Genomic DNA, 20853 nt, shown 5'->3' on the forward strand with positions numbered 1-20853 from the left:
TTCAGCTTTGTATCATTTGTATTTTATTTCAATTTTCTCTTTGGAATCAAGAGCATTATTTTTGTTGAAATTTTCACTTAATGTCTTAATTCTCAGGATTCACTATTCAGGGATAAATGAGAAATGTGTAGTCTAAATGGCATCCTTAGGAATAATATGTCATGTGAAAATACCCCTCATGGTGAAAAAGTTAAAATTTTACAAGTCAATAGTTATTTCAGATAGCAATTATCACTGATCGCTAAAGAGAGAGCAGTTTGTAACCCATGAATTTCATAGGATTTCAGGCTCTCTGTATTGTTTCATCGCTCCTGTCTGACATTCATGAGGTAGAAGATTATTTATTTATATATTTATAGATTCACAGAAAGTTGCAAGAAAGATACAGGGTGATCATTGAACCCTTCACTTAGCCTCAGGATACTGACACATGGACTGTTTATTGAGGGAAAGCAGGCATTTGCTTAACATCCATAAAGAAGGCCAGAGATTTAACTACATATTATGAAATTAGTATCTCTGATCCCAAAATTGAATGCCTCCTCCCTCTCATCCATACACAAACACACCAGATAATTTGAGAATTTTTCCTTTTGTAGTTTGTCCTAATGCTCACTAATATAATTACTACTTATAAAAAATAGGGATTTTGAAGAGTTGGGAAATGGAAAATCCTATGTATTGTTTACTCACTAATCTGCACTATATCCACTTTGGAGTTACTTTGGTGCCACACACCTTTCTGGATAAATCTGGTTATAAAATATAGCAGAATTTATTTGGAAAGAGTGTAGGAATAAAGGCTTTTCCTCCATATCAGCATCAAAGAAACTAAAGATTTTAAAACCTCATTAGCTAATTTGCCCTATTTCCATATAAATTTCAGTGAATATTTTCCAAAAAGCCTCATCTATTTTGGTTTAAAATAAATGGGAACTCAGTGCAGATTCTTGTTAAAGCTTGAAACTGCTGATTGTTGTGTTTTCTGGGTTATTTTCCTTTTTAGATCCACTTGACAGTTTGCATAGCCAATTACTGTGTTCTCATGTGTTTAATTCTAGCATTGCTGTAGGCTTTTTAGAATGGGGGTTGGGGAGGAGAGCACCACTGTTGTTTTATTTGTTGTTTTATAGCTCATCAACAAACTGTTAAGCCAGGAAGGGGGAAAAGCTTGTGTGTGTGTGTGTGTGTGTGTGTGTGTGTGTGTGTGTGTGTTGTTGTTGTTGTTGTTGTTGTTGTTGTTGTTGCTGTTGGAGGATAGGTCAAAGTTAAAGCAGCAAAGTGAGTTTTACATAACTGTCAAGGCTTGGTTGTTAATAATGCTTTTGTGAAGGGTTTTGTCAGTAATCAAATGGAGAGACTAGTGGGGTCCCCTGTGGCCTGATTTTATGCAGGGCATTCTGTATCATGATGAATCATTCACAGCAAATGTTTTTGGCAGGAAAACTGAAGAATACATACCCTTAGAAATACAGCTTTTTCAGAAGAGAAAAAATGAAACAAGTACCGCTTTTTCTCACTAGTGACTATTTTTTTAAAGTCACTGATTTAATGTGGGTAGTACTAATGTGCAATGGGAAAAGTTATCAACTAATTCCCTACAAATTATAAGCTTTAAAACTTCCCAAATTTAATATCCTGTGCATTCTACTTATGGAAAAATGTATTTGTCAAGAATTATTGTCTTTATTATCATTGAATCATAAGCTCATTGTTCAGCTTTTAGCTTTTCAAAGCACTAATTGAATCATTTTTAAAAATTGAAGAAGAGATAGCTGTTGAAACGAGATAAAATGGAACCTTTTGCAAAATTTTTGTTGGTAGTGCCATGATGTTTTTCTGAGAGGGAGAGTGATTTACTCTTGCACTTTCTTGTACTGTAAGATGAGACTCTTTTAAAAGAGATCTTCCACAATTCACTAGACTGAAAATGGCTTTAATACTACATCCTAAATACTGATCATTTCTTGAAGAGTATGTCAGTCTTGAATGAGGAAATTAATGAAAATTCAGTAGAAAATTTTATAGTCCTTTATGATAGGAATCCATTTCTGCATTTGCCACAGCACTGAAAATGATCATTTATGTATTCACCTTAACATGGAGCAGCAAACTGAGGAGAGTGACCAATTTAGACCACAGGATAAATAACTCTCTCCATTTTTGCATAAAAAATAAGTAAAAATGGTATTTTGTAGTTCCTGGTTGCTGTGAGCCACAGAGACAGTTATTTTCAAACCTGTCAAGGCACAATAAATGACAAACATTGTTTGCAGAATGATTTGAACCTCTCCATGTGAACTCGGTTGAAAGCTTGTGAGGTAAGATGGAACTCATACACATTATTATAAACCGTTGCCATAGCAACATACTTAAAGTTTTCAAGGTCTGTCTCCCTCAAGTTTGCACCTGCAGTTAGCTTATTGTGAAACAAAAAGAAGGCTTTCCAAGTTGAAAATGCTTGGGAATGATTGGGAGTGTGTTTTGAAATAAAGTGAAATTTAAAAGTTGAAAAGCAAAATAGAACATTCAAGAAAAAAAGTATATTTGAATCCTTCCTTCAAAATTTGCCTTCTCCCCTCCTACAGTGCAATGTCTATCCACGCACATGTAGATAGTCTACCTGTTTGGGTTACTGGGATGGGGGGCTTGGCCCACTTTCATGAGCAACATGTTGTCTCCTGGCAAACTAGATGTCTCATAAGTAGCAATGAGGGTGATATCCAAGATTTATTTGGTGCTTATTATGTACTGTAAATAGTGTTAAATATGTCATCCTTTAAGGCTTTCTTAATTCTTACAGCTGTACTACCCAGACCATTTTACAAAAGTGAGCTTCAATAAGTCATGCAAGTTCTGATAATTCCAGTGTTACAGCCCTGTCTTGGTTGCTTTCCTCTCTTTGCTGAGATAAAATACCTGATGCCCAAAATGAAGGAAGAAAGGTTTACTTAGTTTATAATTGGTGGAGGGTTCAGTGAAGGTTTAGCTGGCTCTGAGGCAGGGTGGTGTGTCTGAGGGGTAAAGGTTTGTGGTGGTTGCAACTTCTAACCTTCTCAAATTAACATAATGGGTAATATCTTAGAGAGGCAGAGGGGTGTTCCTGCAGCCTAGTACCAGAGCTCCTGAGTCACTTAGTCAAGCTTCTAGACTTCTCAAGTTGACAAAATGTATCAATCATAACAAGCCCAGACTTAAACTTGGATGTGCTAAACTCTAGCGACCTTGTACTAAATCATTCAGGAAAAGTAGAACAAAATCTCATAATCAGCACCCAGGCATCTCAATTTGTTAAGCAAATAGCTAGTCTTACAAAGCCAGAAAAGATGCTACTCTGGAGAGTATTCCAGGGTGCATTGGCTAATTAGTCACCCAGTTAGAGGGACACAGCCAGTCTCCAGGGACCCTACCTCAGTAACAATAAGTCAGTGTGTCTGCCATTCTCTCAGACTACAAGGCGGTCAGTTAGCCAGTAACCTTTCTTATTATGCTATTTCATTACCATTTTCTTCCTAGAAGACTCAGAAGAACACAAAAGGAAGCTTGACTTCTATCTGACTAATTTTGGAAAATAGAAATTGATTCTGTGAAATGTGTTGGGATCAGAGAAGTAAGAACAGATTATTTGGGAATTATCACAGCAAAACTATTAATGCAAATGCCACCTACAAATAAATGTAGGTGGCTGCCTTCATGAAGAACTTTTCATTTGGAAGAAACTAACAGGTTTGTGTATTTTAAGCCATGAGCTTTGACTGAGTGCTGTGGAACACATAGACTTGCTTTTTTGAGAACCTCTCTGACACTGACTGTTTCCCTTGCATTGAATTTGTAAAGTGTGGAGAAGTTTGTTCATCAGAATTTCCAACTGATAGCGGATGTCTAGGAGCAAATTGGAAGGGAAGGTAGATTTATAAAGTTTGGAAAAAATAGAAAAAACTAGTAGAAGCTTGCATAGACTAAAATATAAAGAGCAGTTGGGACAACACGTGGAACAGAGCCAGTGACATTCTCTGGAACCTAAAGTCACTGCTGTGTTGCTGACACTGATGCTCTTAGGAACAACACCCAATCAGCAAAGAAACTTACCTTCTCAATTTTGTTAAAGATTACTAAAGTTCTCATGATGTCAAGTGCCATATTTATTGAGAATAGATTTATCTTGTGTCCTTCACAATCAGACAACCCAGCAATGAGATTGAAAGGTAAAGGGCAAAGGGCAAGGCAGAGGCACCAGAGGTCCAGATGGCCAAAACAGTGTAGCAAGTGCAGGCAAACATCACAACTAAGGGGGACCCTTTGTAAATACAAGGTTTAGGGGAGGAAAACCTGCCCAAGAAAGATCATAGTTGATCACTTAAAGACCTGAGGGTTTTACTTGTGATCTTACTTATCAAACCTTGCTAGTGACCAAAAAATATATATCGATAATGTCAAAGAAAAGATCATTAGGCAATGGTATAACTAAATAAAAAACTCAAATAACTGAGAAGATCAGGCGCAGATGGCGTCTAATGCAGTATGGGCACAGAGGCGAGCTCTCCCGTGGAGCTCCTGGTTCTCCACAGAAGGCATAGTTCTCACCCAGCCCTGCAGGCGTGTTTTCTGGTGGTTTCTTAATGTTTTTGCACCAGCCACTGAATGCTCCCCACTCTGTCAGCCATCTGTGATGTTGACAGGTGCTGTTTCTTCAGTATTTCTACCTAGAATAGCAATAAAACATAGGGAAATATTGAAAAAGGCAAACGATGTAACAAGAACTTGGGGAATGCTATTTTACATTCCCCATACCCAGACATGAAACTGGGAGGGATGAAGGGAGGAAGATGACTCGTGGCTGGACAGCCAGGTGGTCAGGATCAACTTCTAGGTCCCACAGCAAGTAGGGCAGTTATTTGACAAGGCTCATCTGACTCACACCTGACCAAGACAGTGTAGGTTTTTCCTGTTGCTAACTCCGAGGGAATTGGAAGAGATAATGCAAAAAGCCTCCAAATATGAATTCTTGAAATTCTTCAAATTAATGTAGGCTTCTCTATATTGTGCAGTTAGAGAAGTTCCTTGTATTTTCAGTGTACTGATAATATGCTGCCCTGGGAGGGGCTTTTAAAAATGTTTTCATATCAAATACATAATTAGCTCTGTTTATAGAATGTTTAAATATGGAAATATGAATTTCTCAGGAAATTGTACTTTTTGTAAAGAAAACATCTGAGTTTAAAGATCTAGAGAATCTAGTGTTAGAAACAAACTTTTCTTTGTACAATTGCCTTGAGAATGTGTATAAGACCATTTCATTTTGAGAACCAGCTGTGTCTCTGTAATAAGTATTCAATAACATCTTTCATGTACCAGCTGCTGTGCTAAGCAGTGTGCCTATCTAGCCTTAGATCCTTCTGCCAAAAAGGTAAAAATAATTTTACTCGTACATGAAAGGAAATCCAGAGAAGAAATACTAATGCAGAACAGAAATCTAGAAACATCATAATAGGAAATCTAGGAAGTTTGCTCAGGGTCATACAGCTATCAGAGACCAAGCTGGGATTTAAATCCAGTGTTTAAGCTCAATTGCGCAAGCTCCTTCTATGCTCCATGGCCAAAAGAGCTCAGAGAGAACTTACCTGTGTCACGAGCCTGAAACTGACCTCTTGCAGTTCAAAGCAGAGCGATGGAATCACTTAGCATTTATCTCAATTTCATCAGAATAATCACCACTCTTGGAAATTATCTTTGAGAACTATGAAAAGCTGCCCATACCCCCTACACAGACACCCTATCCTTGTATATATGACAAATTATCCTGATAGAATATCAGCAGCTTTGTAATTTAAAATGGAGAATAGAATTCAATTGTCAGGACTCAGGATATCTCAGAGTAACTTTAATCAAATCAAATCAACAAATACACAGTGTGCCATCATTTTGCCTAAAAGTATTTTAGAACAACAAAACAGATTGTCTCGTATCACAAATTTTTTCACACAGAAACATTTCAAAATATAATTGACTTATGGAGTCATGTAAAAAGTGGGAATACAGCACTGGGAAGAGGCCAGGTGGCCCTAAGGTGTTATGATGCATTTATTAGAGTCCAAAAGCATTTCTTTGGCCTCCGCCTGGTGTATGAATTGTTCCTTCCTCCTGAGATGGCTTGCTGGGAGTTGGGTCACCACAAATGAAATACAAAGAAACAAACAAACAAAAAAGTAAAAGCAAAAGAAATTAAATATCAATACCATTTATTAAACAATGAAAGAACACTTATTGCTTAGAATGTGGTACCTGTCACATTTTCCAAAGAAATTAGCACAAACATACTTCTTGCTTTTCATATTGATCATTCTTTTCAACAGTTGGTGAGTCAGTATCAAGAGATCATAGAGCAGGTCTGGTGCTGTAATCATCTACACTAGAAAATATTTTTGTAAAATTTTGAGGTGTATTTATTTTACTTAGTATGATAAAGTGGTTTGTAAAACTTATTTTCCTCACTGAATCACTTGTATTTTCTTGATTATACCAGAATCATTGACAAATATTTATCTCCTATTGCTAATTACTGTGTCAGGCAAAGGGCCTGAAACTTTGAATATACAGCATCAATACATATGAGAGGTTGATTAACTAATTCATAAAGGATGGAGACCACCTTTGCACTGCAAAGAAATTGAACTGCATACCCTACCACCATACTGTAAATATTCAATCAATTAAATTTGTATTGTTCCCCTGAATAACTGTTTATTGATCAATAGTATTCCAGCAACAATTATGAGTTGATTAACAAATTAATGAATGAGTGAACATGTGACAGAATTGTGAAAATAAAGTTTACGAGTCTATTTTGCTCTGTGCTTATCTTGTATTCTGAATTTGATGGCTTCAGCCAGTCTTTATCTTCATGCAGTTTATTTCAGGAAAAATATAAAAGTTATATCTTATAGTTAAATTTAGAAAGAAAACACTATAAAAGCATGGTTTCTGCAATTAAATATTAGTGCTACATCATAAAACTTTTGCAATAGAATCTGTGGGTGACAGGCAGAATGGAGGAATGTTATGTAGGAAAAAACCCAGAATGATAGTCAACTATTTTTTTATCAGTCCTTTCTATAAAATATCCTTTATCTTACTGCCTTCATGAAGGACAGGAAGGCTTCAAAAATGTAGGCAGAACAAGTAACTTGCAAGACGTTTCCAGCTTTGCCATCCTTCTAAATTTCAGTCATTGTCTTCCAGCTAAAGTCACTTTTTCTATTTCTCTTCCATAAATTTCCATCGATGGAAAGGTGGGAGCCAGTTTTAAAGTTTCACTGTCGCTTCTACAAATGTTATAAGGCAAATTAAAAAAAAACCTTAGAAAAAGTATGAATTTGCCACAATTCTTATCTTTCACTAGTAGGAGTTTTATGCCTAGAAAATAATCTGTACTTCCTCACTCTTATATTGAAATTTACTGTTATAAATGAGCCGACATGAGACTGAATGACCCTCAAAGCAAGGCTTTTTAAATACAGTGTTCTAGCAAATTCATGTATCAAAATAATGTTTCAATACTTAAATTCATAATATTTGACTTGAAACAAGTGTAGTCACTCTTAACTACACTCATTCTATTTCCACATGTGTGTGTTCACAAAAATGAATTTATATATGCAGATATGTAAAGAATATAAGCCAAGATTTTGAGTGGTGATCACGTTTTGTATCAACTGTTTTTTACTGAGAATATAAAATGTGTGTCCGATAGAAGTATTTGGGGTGAAATACATTGTCATCATTCCAAAATTTTTAGATTTCAGGACAGTTTGAGAATGCAAATACTTCCACTGCCCTAATAAGAAACTAGGAAAACGTTGCTCATTGTCTTGTAAGAGTTTATTAGAATATTATGAATTCATGTGGAAGGCACAACCTAGGCTGTGCTGCCTGGATCACACTTAGACTCTCTGTCTCTGTCTGTCTGTCTGTCTGTCTCTGTCTCTCTCTGTCTCTGTCTCTGTCTCTCTCTCTGTCTCTCTCTGTCTCTCTCTGTCTCTCTCTCTCTCTCTTCTCTGTCCTCTCCACCCCTCTTTCCTCCTTTAATTAGCAATGTTGCTAAGTGATTTTATGTTTTCTTGTCTTTTCATTTGAACGCTATAGATAAACTAGAGCATGAAGCATCAGTAAACTCTAATGCAGAGATAAAAGTTGCCACTCATAATGAACTGAACTTGGAGCTTGTGTATTCTCAAGGGTGTGAGATAAGTTTGCAGAAGATCTGACCTGAAGAAGATAGTTATAGCAAGTGGGTTGGCACTGCCATTCTTGTAGGTTACCACTGAGAGTCACGTATATGCCTCAAAAAAGCAATGCCAAAGAAGTTCTGGGATAAAAACAAGCAGACTTAGAAAAGAGCATTTACATGAGGGAGACAGTGGAAGGTAGTGATACATATCCTTTTATTTGAGAAGACAAGAAGATTACAGGATATGAAAATGACATGTATTCAGTTAAATATATTCTCGGCTGCTCACCTTAAGCACTCCCCAAAACTTTATATTGTTAGGCACTGAGCTAAAATAATGTCTTACTGGCATGATAATAGCATAAATATCATATTTTGAGTATTTTCATACTTTAGAAAATGCTTTCATATATATCAAATTTTATTTCCATAATATCCCTATTAGATAAAAAGTTATGATTCACATATATAAATGATTGCACATGAATGTGTATACCCACATGTAAATATATATATATATACTCATACATGATTTAGGACACAGAAATAAGTCTAAGAGAATTTGTATTTCTTTTGAAAGCCATGGTGAGACATATTTTGAGCCATATCTGTTTTTCATTGTTGATCCACACACTAGAAATTAAACTAAGATATTTCAGCAGTGCCTCCAAAATATACATTAATGAACAAAACAAAAGCACCATAAAGAATGAAGTCATGATATATAGAGGCATAGAGTTCCAGTTTAATTAGAACTAGCAATACTAAGTAACAAAATAATATTTTGATATCTGAGATATAGTTTACTCTTAGTAATAAAATAACATTTTGATATCTGAGACAGATATATTTTACTCTCAATCACTGTTTTATGCATATATTGCATATACTGCTTTATGCAATATGTAATAGATTACATATTGTATGTTATGAAATAATAGGGGTATAGCTCAAATACTGAACTATTGAAGAGAACTCAGTGTAGAACCTTCTATGTATTCTACTCATGGATCAAAATAAAATCAAGAAAATAAACTTCCTGATAAATAAATTATCGTGATTTCCAACCACATTTGCATTTTTCTCTGTTCCGTGCTCTGAGAATCTCACATAGCGGCAGGTTAAAGTCCTATCAAGAGTACACTGATTGTAATAATACCCTGAAGCAAAAAATGTTTTGGAAAACTGTCTGGGCTCCCTTATATTCCTTTGATTTTGAACTTCAAATTCTAAAACTGTCAGGAAAATGAGACTACCTTGATCACTGAATTCATGTCTCAATTGTTTCTGGAGAAAATAAAACACTGTTACTAATAAGTGATCACTTCTGTTTGTTTATTCCCAAGATGTAATTAAGCGTAGTCTGACAATGCCCTAATGATGATTGTGTGGTAGAGACAAAGATAAATATCCCACTAGCACTAATTTCGTGAACACAGCTAATAAGATAATTAATAAGAAAGATATTAAAAGTTGAATGTATATTGAATGATAGCTTAGTGCAAAAAGAGTGCAATCTATTGTTATTAATTTTGTAACAGTCTTCAATATTCAAACAGATTCAAAACAGGAAAATGTTAAACAATTTATAATTTCTTTTTGTCTTTAACAATTTACATATGGCTTTGTGTTCAACATGGCATTTAAGGATACCATGCAGTCTCGCTATTGTCAGAGGTTAGAGTATATAAGAGTTTATGGTAATCATGATTTCCCATTACGTTACTTTGAAGCCTTATAATGTTTGCATTCATTAGTTGGAATGGTTTTATCCTGGTTTGATTGATTTTATTATCTGTGATAGTATGAACAGCTATTTTGAACATGGCATTTAAGGTCTTTAAAGGATTGACACAAATAAATGGAAATTGTCTTGATTTACTTTATTAAGAATATTGTTTGTATCAAAGTGTGAGGTTTTTATAATTGGACTTTTAAAATAGGAGTTCTAGAGTTAATTCTTCTCTCTTTAATGTGCCTGCTGCCACATCAAACAGTGCAATAGCTGTGTATACATCTCCATTGTGTGTCTGCTCCTTCTGATGATTTTTATGGCTTTGTATCTAAAAGTCAACACCTACTCTCCTTCCACATTTTTACTTACTTTAAATTTATCATGAGTCTGTAAACCACATCAGACCTTTAGAGAACAGGATGATCTTGGATATATTAGATGGACAGATGATTGCATAGATGGATAGAAGTTATCTAGAGTAAGAGACCATCACAACCTACTGGTGGTCTGGATAATCTCATGTATTGCCATTAATTAGTGGCACACTTAGAGTTTTCAATACCATTTAATTTCCTAGCACCTCAGTATAAAAACTAAGAGCTCAGACTAATGATCACTAAGGTGTGGCTCAGTAAAAGGAGCTCTGTTACCAGCTGAGTAACACAGGACTCCATCTCCTGCTGTGTTACATGCAAACAGTGAAAGCCTGGATTTTGGAATTAGGCATTTTGAAACTGTCGATTATTGACGTGTTGCGGTCACAAGGTCTCTTTTGGTTTCATTACCAGTAAGGATTTTCAGTTTAACTTGTGTGACTAATTAGTCTATTTAGTCACAGTAGTTGGACTACAGATTCATACTGATACAGCTGGGAGCCTTGATTTACATTTATAAACATCTGTCAGTATTTAATTTGGAAATGGCAAAATCGTTTCAGAAAGGGATGTATCCAAAAACAATACAAATGGAAGGGAAGCACATTTCATCATTCCAATGCTCTTATATTGATTCATCCACCTTCAGTACCCTACTCCTGTGCCACTGTCAGCAGTATTGGGAGGTGTTATGACCCCTGAGTTCTCATTAGTAGGAAAACAGGTGAATAGGTTATTCCATTGCCTTCCTGAATGTTTAAACTTCATCTTAACTTTTTCTTTTGACTGGTCCTTCTGCTTGCCTTAGCTAAAGATGGAAATGCAATATGAGCATGGAGGCCTTCAGTAGTTTAAAGAAATAACAAAAGAAACATGCTGTTTTCTTGAAAAACAAATTTAGTTTCCTTGACACCACGTTTCTTTTTTGAAGCGTTACCATTTTGCATAAGTGAGCTAAAACAATGTTCTTCTTTTACTAGGCAAGAATCCAGGTTTGTTCTCTCTCCTGTCATTTCCTCAAAATTCATTTCTTTGCAACATTATCTCCTTATTTCTATTTTTTTGTTTGTTTGTTTGTTTTTTGTGTTAGAATAACCAGAATAGGCTGGGGCATCAATTGGGAAAGAACTTTAAAGAAATGTAAAAACTGACTGTCTTTAGGGATATTTAAGCTTTATCCTAAATGTTTATGGATGTCACTGTTCACACATTCAGACTGGATCAAGGAGTGTACAGATGGGTATGCTTTTCTAGTAGACACTTAACTAAATCACTCGTAATAGTAGCACTTTCTCCTGCATTCCAAAGAAGGACATTGTTAGTGAATATTTAATAAAGTAATAGATATCGGAACATTGCTATAATTCCAGGAAAATAAACTTTTTAATTGGTTGTTACTCATATACATGATTTTTTTTTTCTCATCAGCTTTAGAACAAAGTGGGAATAATACATTATTTGAGGCAGGAACCATGATTTACACTTTGGATTTACAGTAAGGCTGTTTTATGCCCACTGGAAAACATAGTGTGTTAACAAGGTGTTTTCTGTTTGTTGACTCACTGACTTGCTATCTTTGTTATTCATACTCTGAAGCTAAACTCATCTACACAGTGGGTCTTGGTGCATTTTTCTTACTTTTATTAAACAGTGTGTCATTAGACTGACATCATTGTATGAGATCTGCTACTTCACATGGAGACAGGTATCAGCGAAAACCAAACAGACCACGCGTTAGCTGGCACCATCCCAGCACAACAGTTTGCATCTCAGTCAAAGCCGTAGAAGATAAGGCTAGATCATGTTATATAAGTTTCTGTTGAAGGTTTAGGAAAAATAAAGGACTTTTCTATGCATTTAAATTTATAGTGCTCTTTTCTCCGCAAAGCAGGTTTGTCTTTCTGGCCAACTTTTCCTGTAGATTTCTCCTTTGATTGCATGTCTTAAGCAGAGGTCTTTATCACAAGGAGTGAATTCTAAGAATGCTGTTCTCAGCAGGGCCATAATTTACATACCAGAATCATCCATCCACTCACCATGTTTCTTTTACCATCCAAATATGTGGACAAACTGTATTTTAAAAAGTGACACCAAATGTGAATTCAAGGTCCACCATTAATGATAATAGCTAGGGGAAAAGGCTTGCTCTAGAAAAAAAAAGACAAAAATACATCCGTATTTCTCTAGTTCCTAACACATTAAATAGTCTTTCCCTAATGTCCCCCAGTATCAGTTAAACTGGCCTAACTTCTCCTGAAAATTAGAACCTCTTTTCTTCTTCATCTTGACATGGTTCTCTCAGTCTTACATGTTCATGCTCATATACAGAGATCAACACTGTAGGTTTTACTGACTTTATTTTTTCAATTCTAGCCAAGTGACTTTTCCTCAAAGGTTTAGAAATTTAATTTTAGCAAAGGTTGTAAAGAAGAACTAATGTTTGTCATGTGCTTACACACACCACTCCAAATTAGGGAGGATGAGCAGGCTACTTTGACCTGTGAGTGGTTTAAATGTGCAATTAGAGACACTTATCTAAATGGATTTTTAGATAAAATAATGCTGTTGCCCAGCCACTGTTCTGTCTCTTACAGAAAGTTGTCTCTTAAAAAGGTTATAAACATCAGGGGAAAATACAATAAAAAATAGAATTGACTAATGTAACATATTTGAGTTTTCTCCTACCATTGTCTCAATAATAAGTCTTAGTGTGGTGGCTCCAAACAGGGTGAATTACATTTAAATTACACAATTTTTAACTAGAAAATTGTTCAGTTAACTCCAAAATGAATTTTTTTCCTTACACTTGAGCCACTTCCCAAATGTTCATACCAGATTTCTATCAACACCTCTATTGATTTGAGATCTTTTATTCCCAAGAGTACCACAAATTTTTAATTTCTGAAGAAAAACTAATATAAAAATCCAGAATGTGCATTCATGGTAACAAATTAAAGTACAGTTTTACAATTAAAACTTAAAATACAGTTTTTATAAAAATTAAATACGGTTTTAACATTAAAATTTGGTTTTACAAAAGGGTCATATTTCTACAGTGACAAAAGTGCTAGAGGAAGAACTGCTGTATGATGTTTTGGTATTGTGTTTTGTGACAAGTAACACTGAAACCGTTCCAACATTTTCTGTTTGTTGTATAACTGCTCAAAAAGAAAATTTCAAAAATTTTCAACTTGTATTGCCTAAATAATTTAGTCTGTATGAAATGCTATCCACTGACTCACGTTTGTAGCCTATGAATTTATTTTAAGAAAAAAAATCCTATTTATTTATATTTATATCTGTTTACCTAAGTTACAATTTAAATGCCAGTGATGAAAAATGAAAGCTTAATTCAACAAAATATTAATGTAGCTGCTATATTTTGATCCAGATACCAACATGAGCCCTTAAGTTAAAAATGATACATACATTACTTTGTTTAAAATTTAAAATGATATTATTTTAAAATATAGTGCAACACTAGAGATGTAGCTCAGGGTTAGAGCACTTGCCTGTTATGTGCAAGGCCCTGAGTTGAGTTCTCAGCACTGAAAGAGATAGATAGATGAGAGAGACAGAAAGAGGGGGGAGGGTTAAAGCATTTATTCAGGGGACCCAGCAAGGTAGAGCACACCTGTAATCCCAGCACTTGGGAGGCTGAGGCAGGAGGATCACTGTGCATTCTAGGCCAGCCTGGATTACATAGTGAGTTCAAGACCAGCCTGAACTATTTAGTGAGACTCTATTTCAAAATATACAAACAGAAATCCTGAGATAAAGCATTTATTCACATCATTCTCCCTGTATCAAGAATATACTTTGTGAATTGCTCCAATATGTTAAATTTCTTTAAGAAAAAATGAAAAATTCTCTTGTAAATTGAATCAAATAATTTAGTTTTAATTTAATTACATTTTAATTTAGCTTAATTTAAAAGAGTACCCACTTTGGCTTAGAATAAAAGTAGCTTTCCACTAGAAGTTGGCCCTAGAACAAAAAGCTAATACTATGCTCTGGGGTCTATTGGAGCAATTGCCTGATAAAACCACATAATCCAGTATCAAATCAGACTGGTTCTGCTTGAGAGGCTGAGACAAACAAGGCCGAGCACTTCCTCTTTAAGCCCCTCTGAGGAGAGGCACCCACTTCACAATTACACCACTTGCTGATGATTTTCACTGTTAACAGCTCTGCTTCCAGGAAAATAAGGGTTTTGAACTGTCTCCTTTCAAATAACAGTAGCATAATGAATGAACCCAGAAACAGTCTGAAGAGCAGGATAACGTACCCATCTCAAATTGCTATTTAAAAGCTTGTATTTTTTGGCAGCTGTAGTGAGAAACATTACCATCTGAACAAATTCCATATTCTTAAAGATCCTGTGCTTAAAATATTTCTCAGCCTAATATTTGCCATAAAATGCATCATCCCAGCTCCACTTTTTAAAATGCCACAACCTCCTTAAAACCTATTGATTTATACTTTAATCTCCAGCAATATTAGGTGCCCCTTGAAAGAAAGTGAGGCATACAATATTTCTTCTTTTTCTTTAGAGTAGCACATATATTAGTTTAATTCCATTTTCAAATGAAGACTACATCATTATTGTAGCTCTGAGCAGCATCTAAGAAATCCAAATCCCCATAGACCTTAGCAGGTGTTATGAGATATTTTTCGTCTTATATTTTGAATTGTGCTTTGCTTTAGAATGAGCCAAATCTGGTGCAAACTTTAAGAAATTCTGTGCAATAACTGTGTTAAGTTTATTGCTCCTTGTAAGTGGCAGTAAAGAATAACCTTTGGTGCTTGTCAGTGTGTTGCTTATGTGACCAACTGCTAGGATTTACACACTCTGCTTTTTATTGTAGTGATGCTTATCGTTTTTTACTATAGTGCAGTGAAGCAATTAGAATGTCACAGAGGAATGGGTCACCTCCCCCCTTCCACAGTCCAAATACCCATTTCATTCAGTGTGAAATGTTAATGATGCAAAGGACAATAGAGAAGCAATGTTGCTTCAGAACGCGAAGAAAAGAGATTTGAATGTGAAAGCTGGACAGAAGTGAAAAGTGCGTTAAGTGGAATATTTTTGCTTCCTCCTTTACGTCAAAGAGGCATCTGATACTCTATTTAATCTATGTCTCCTAGTAATGACAAGCTACATTCCAAAGATTTATCAAACACTCCTTGGTAGTGAATGTAAAAGGTTATGGCTGTTCTGCTTTTAGGAAGCTGAGCACAAGTACTACATAAAGCCTACCCATGCATACAGTGTTGCACTCCAGGGTTTTAATAAATTGCAGATCATCTGTTTCTGCCGGGTTGCTTTTAAAAACTGTGTGAGAGTGTGTGCACTTTTTGTCTGCAATTGACCGGTTGGGTGTCTTCACGTTGGAGATTACCATTTCTCTGTCTTTGTGTAAAATAAGGTGTAACTGAGTGTTCACAAAGATCCTGCCACAAGGCGCGAAAACAAATCCATGAATGTAAGCTCTGAAAATATTGAATTTGACTCCTCAACTTCTGAGAAATGACCAAGTTGTGTGTCGCTTGTCAATGAGACAAAGGAAAGACAGCCTGTTAGGAAACTTTAAATTAACCTACTGACTGTGATTCCTTTGCAGACCACAGATGACATCCTCGTGGCCTCCGCAGAGTGTCCCAGCGATGACGAGGACATTGACCCGTGTGAGCCAAGCTCAGGTGGGTTAGGTTAGTCGACTTTTTTTCTTACTTCTTTGGCTTTGCTGTAAATCACTGTTGCATGCTATATTCCTTAGCTGTGTGTTAAAGCTACCCCATTACAAAAACGTGCACGGAGAGATAACGGTCCTAGCTTTTCACATTGATAAATTTGCCACCATTTATTTTTGAAATGTTAAAAAAAATCCCACCAAGCACTGGAGGACAGCACACCCGGCTGCTCCCTCACTGTTCCCTTCCCATTAGCTCACATCATAATTTTTGTACATAACTGCATAACGGGCTTTCCCTTGGGTCACTGATATTAAAATTGTAAGGCTTAAAAGTTTGCAGTGCATTGTGCAAAATTATCTGACCTTTCTGCTAACAAAACATCTGCACCATTTCACTCTGCCAGAAAATTATCTTAAGTGGTATATTTGTGGATTTTGGAAATGAGAACATTATGGCAGTAGTAAAACAAGCAGCAGGTAGATTCTTTAGTGGATTAAATAAAGATTTGAGTTTGTCCATGTTTCCCTAAAACTCCAGCTAATGCCTCTTTCAGACGCTACATAGTTTCTCCTCTTTCTTTATGCTATGTTTGCATCTCCTCTGATGTGATTAACACATAAATAATATTTCCATATAGCCCTGTGCAATTAAGTGGAAGCTGTGGACCCTAAAACATAAATAAGTCATAATCTGGATTTAATTCTAGATGTTAGGGTGATTTCCATTAGTGTTATTTGTGAAGTAATATTTCTTAAAATTCAGTAATACTATACTGTGTTTGAACAAAATGCCTAGTAGTTATGGATTAACCACTGTTCACTAGCTCATGCACTAAAACCCAGAAGAGCTTCATGTCATAATAGAATGGCTTGTTTGCACTCTTGTAAAAATACCATTTTGAAGTAAACCTACTTACTCTGACCCTGGAATGAACAGTTTCAGGATCCATACAGTTCATCTCTTTTCGACTCTTACTTATGCCTGACTGGAGCCGTTGGCTCCAGGCACGTAGGGAGCAGCCGCTCAGTCCCCTCTCAGCAAATGCAGGTGTGGGAGATGAGATTGGACAAGCTTCCACTTTTTCCCAGGCTCCACCCCACAGCCAAGATGGAAGCATCGGTTATGTTTAGCTACTAGGTCTCCGTGATCATCCTTTCAGATGACACCTTGTTAGGATCCCTGACCAAGATTCTGCTTTTGTTTTTAGTACTTAAGTAACCAACCCCACTAATCTTTTTTTTTTTTTTTTAATTGGTACTGGGGATCGAACTCACGACCGCCTGCTTGCAAGGCAAGTGCTTATGCCGCTGAGCTAAATCCCCAGCCCCCTACCCCACTATTCTTTATACTAATCCAAAAAAGTGGAGAGGAGGGATTTTGTTTTGTCATTTTTATTACATCACTTCTATATCTACCTTGTCCTACCCACAAACTTTCTTTCCCCATATCTCCTAGGTACATGTACTCAATCTTTTTGGTGTTAATTCCCCACACCAAGACCATTTTTTTTTTTTTTTTTTTGTATCTTATCTTCTCTGAGACCCTCTCACATGGATTATTCCAATACCAGTGTCTGTTTCTATATGTATCTATGTGTATAGTTGATTTTGTTTTCTCCACTGATTTTTTTGAAGGATAGTTTTCCCAGCATTTATATGGTATTTGTGATGAAAACTGTATAGGTTCTTACTAATCACAGTTTCTGCTGATGTTCTTCAGGCAGAAGCCCTCGTTTTCTGTGTGAGTGTAAGATTCCTTTTTTATGCAGAGTGCTTACTTTAAGTACTTAGTAAATCCAGTGCGAGGACTACAATTGTACTTACAGTTGTCACATTTTCTTTCTTCTTAAGCTAAATGGCCCAATTATTCTAGGTCTCATTAACCACTCCTTGGAGACTGGTGCACTCTCTCTGTCTTTCTCTAAAGACAGTGAACCTGAGAACAAGATGGTGGAGGAAGAAGAAAAGACACAGAGGGAGAGAAAGAGAAAGAGAGAGAGAGAGACAGAGAGAAGGAGAGAGCGCTGTTTTATCTCCCTCTTCGTTTGTCTCATCTTTTAAATGTCACAGTATAGTGTAAAGTCAGCAGCAGGTTGCCAGTGACCACTCCAGATGATCTTGCTACAACTGTTTGCCATATTTATCATTATTTTTAAAAAGTTTACTTGCCAGCTACTAGTTCATTAATATATAGCTTTTTTCCTTCCCCATGAAGGAAACTCAGTGAAGTAGGAGCCCTATTTATCCTGCTCCTGTTTATTTTGCTCTCTGATTCTTCTGTAAGCTTAAATTCTTTCTGATTGCCCCAGAGCATAGGGGAAACACAGGAAACGCACACCTACCAACCCAGACTCATGACATCTGCTCTGCTACTCTCACACCAAGCCTAGTTTGAAACTTTTCCTCCTTTAGGGTTTCCTCCCTTACTCCTCAGCTTTCAGGTCCTCAGTAGCTACTTAAACAAGCACTTCAACTTCACCATAAGGGTGTTGCACCTTTATGTCCACTGGTCTTGACAGTGTCTGCACGAGTGGATTCTCTTCCATGTTGCGTTGTGTAAGTGATGTCTCTGTCTACACTGGCTTTTTCTGCCCAATTATCTATAGTTTTCCCTTTTCCATGGTCTTCTTCAGTGCTGCAGGCAGTATCATTCTCTGACAGAACTGGTTCCATGTATTTGCAGTTTCCTATAACATTCTTAGTTTACATGATTTTCCAACTTTTACTTGGGATTTTTTTTTATCATGTTTGAATCTGGAATATGGTTTCACTATAGGATGCCCCTCTTGGAAGTCCTTGCTAATGAACATATTAGTTTTCTGAAATCCCTTTCTTTTTGCTATTTTCTTGAAGCATATGCAATATGAATGTCATCAACAATTTTAATCGCTGATACGATTAGACTTTGGGTACTGATAGATAATCTTGTGAATTATTTCTAATATCAACAAATTTTGGGAAATTGATGATTTAGAAAAGTAACCTTGAGGTAAATATTCAGAAATGCATATACCTACTATTCACAGAATTATTCCTTTAGCAAGTGAAAGCAGAGCTTTATGAAACGATGAACAATTGTTTCTATAAACTCATTGCCCAAATATTATAGGTGTTTTATCCTCCCCACCTACTTACACATGAATGCTTTCTAATCATTTACACTCTTCATCTCCTTCAGAAAATGCTTTTTGCTCTGCAAATGTACCACATTCATTATTTAGGTGCCTTCCCAAGGCTATCAGGGAACAAACAAGAAAAAAATCTGGCATCATCTTGACCACTAGTAAATTAAAGCTATTGTCAAGTGTTTGATAAATTTGAATTACCATGTGGTTTCACCCAGAATTCTTAATAAAGACATAAATGGTGTCCTTAGTGGTCAGCTTTATCATTGAATCAAGTGATATTAAGTCCCAATAGACATTCACTGAAATTCTGAACCCTGGGAGAAAAAAAGTTTATAGCTGGAGTTCCTTTCTAACTAGGTAGATAGTCTTTGTTCTACTCTGGATGCAATAGTTTTGTTTGGTTTTGGTTTGGTTCTGACTTTTTGTTTGTTTGTTTTGTTATTTTCAAGTTCTTCACCTTTGACTTTAAAATATCACATGTTTTTCAGAGGTGTTTGAAGAATTAAAATTAATATAGTTAAAGGACTTTTTGCAATGCCAGGCATAAAGTGGAGCATTGATAGCTGATTTTTCCCCCAATTCAGTTACTTAAAAATAATATTCAAGCTATATTCTCCCCTGTATATAATGCTGTAATTCTCCTGACTGAAAGTTGGTGGGCAGCTGGTGAGACCTCTCAGGCCCCCTGATGGGAATGTGCCTGCTGAAACCAGATCAGGGACAACTTACTGGGGCAACATTGGGTGATGGCTTCCCTTTCAACCAGTGTGTTATAATATGAAAGAGTGGTTGCACAAGTCAAGAGGGCTCAACAACCCCATTTCTTGTCAACAGGTAGAAATCTGAAGCAGTTACTGGTCCCTATACCAGAGACCACCAATGTCATAAAGTGCCTAGTTTAGATTGAACATGTGCCAGATAAATGAGCTTTTCTTCACAGTTTCTCTCAAAAACAAAACAAACAACAATAGCAGCAACACACACAATTTCTCCTTCTGTGCTTCTCATTCAGCCAAGAGATGTGGTTTCTTGAATTAATTAATACATGGGAAACATGTTGGAGAACAGTACCTTGTTCATAATGTCTTATATGAATGAGTGTTTCCTGTTGTTACTCTTTGTATTATATAATATACACAGTTTTCAAGATTCCTTTTTTCACATGAGCATGTCTTTGTAAAATAGATGTCTTTGAAAACTTCAACTTTATATTCATTTATTAAATTGACAAAATAGCAATACAACAAAGCAATTAAGTTTTCACAAACCTTTTGATCGTATCAGTACATCTTAGTTTGCCTGCTTTTCAAACGGAACTCTTTCCAAACCCCTAAACAAGTTTAGAAAGGTTGATTTTTATGTTGATATTTCAGGGCATCCTTAAGAGAAAATAGTGACTGTCTGGTGTGGGAGCTTCCTGATGAATGACTCCAATTTATCACTTGTTACACAAAAGAACATGTCCGACTTTTATATTTCCTGGATGCTATTTAGGAAGAACAATTTCCTGTTAGATTTACCTTGCAGTTTGCTTTATATTTTGTTGTTGGGAGTACTGATAGGATACTGGACCACTTTCAAATAGACTAAACTTTTCTCAAACTAGGAGAAGAAAAGCCCTATTGAATAATAAGATACAAGAAAAGAGAAGGTCATCCATTTTGTGGCACACGTTAGCTGAGCTAACAGAGAC

At 36.0% G+C, this 20853-nt stretch overlaps 1 protein-coding gene across 31 annotated transcripts in view; it reads left to right on the forward strand.

The window, feature by feature from the left end:
- Positions 1 to 20853, forward strand: part of Nrxn1 (neurexin 1) — a 1032692-nt gene that overhangs the window by 990368 nt on the left and 21471 nt on the right. For 18 of the 31 annotated variants that reach the window (XM_063228713.1, XM_063228704.1, XM_063228752.1 and 15 more), the window contains one exon: positions 15961 to 16048. In XM_063228713.1, coding sequence (XP_063084783.1) covers positions 15961 to 16048 — 88 coding nt within the window. The remainder of the gene's footprint in view (positions 1 to 15960; positions 16049 to 20853) is intronic. The other 13 variants (XM_063228733.1, XM_063228805.1, XM_063228823.1 and 10 more) reach the window with 1 other exon arrangement.

Source organism: Cavia porcellus, unplaced genomic scaffold (genome assembly GCF_034190915.1).
Source record: "Cavia porcellus strain 051 isolate PalLab524CR breed Dunkin Hartley unplaced genomic scaffold, mCavPor4.1 scaffold_1, whole genome shotgun sequence".
Classification (NCBI taxonomy): domain Eukaryota; kingdom Metazoa; phylum Chordata; class Mammalia; order Rodentia; family Caviidae; genus Cavia; species Cavia porcellus.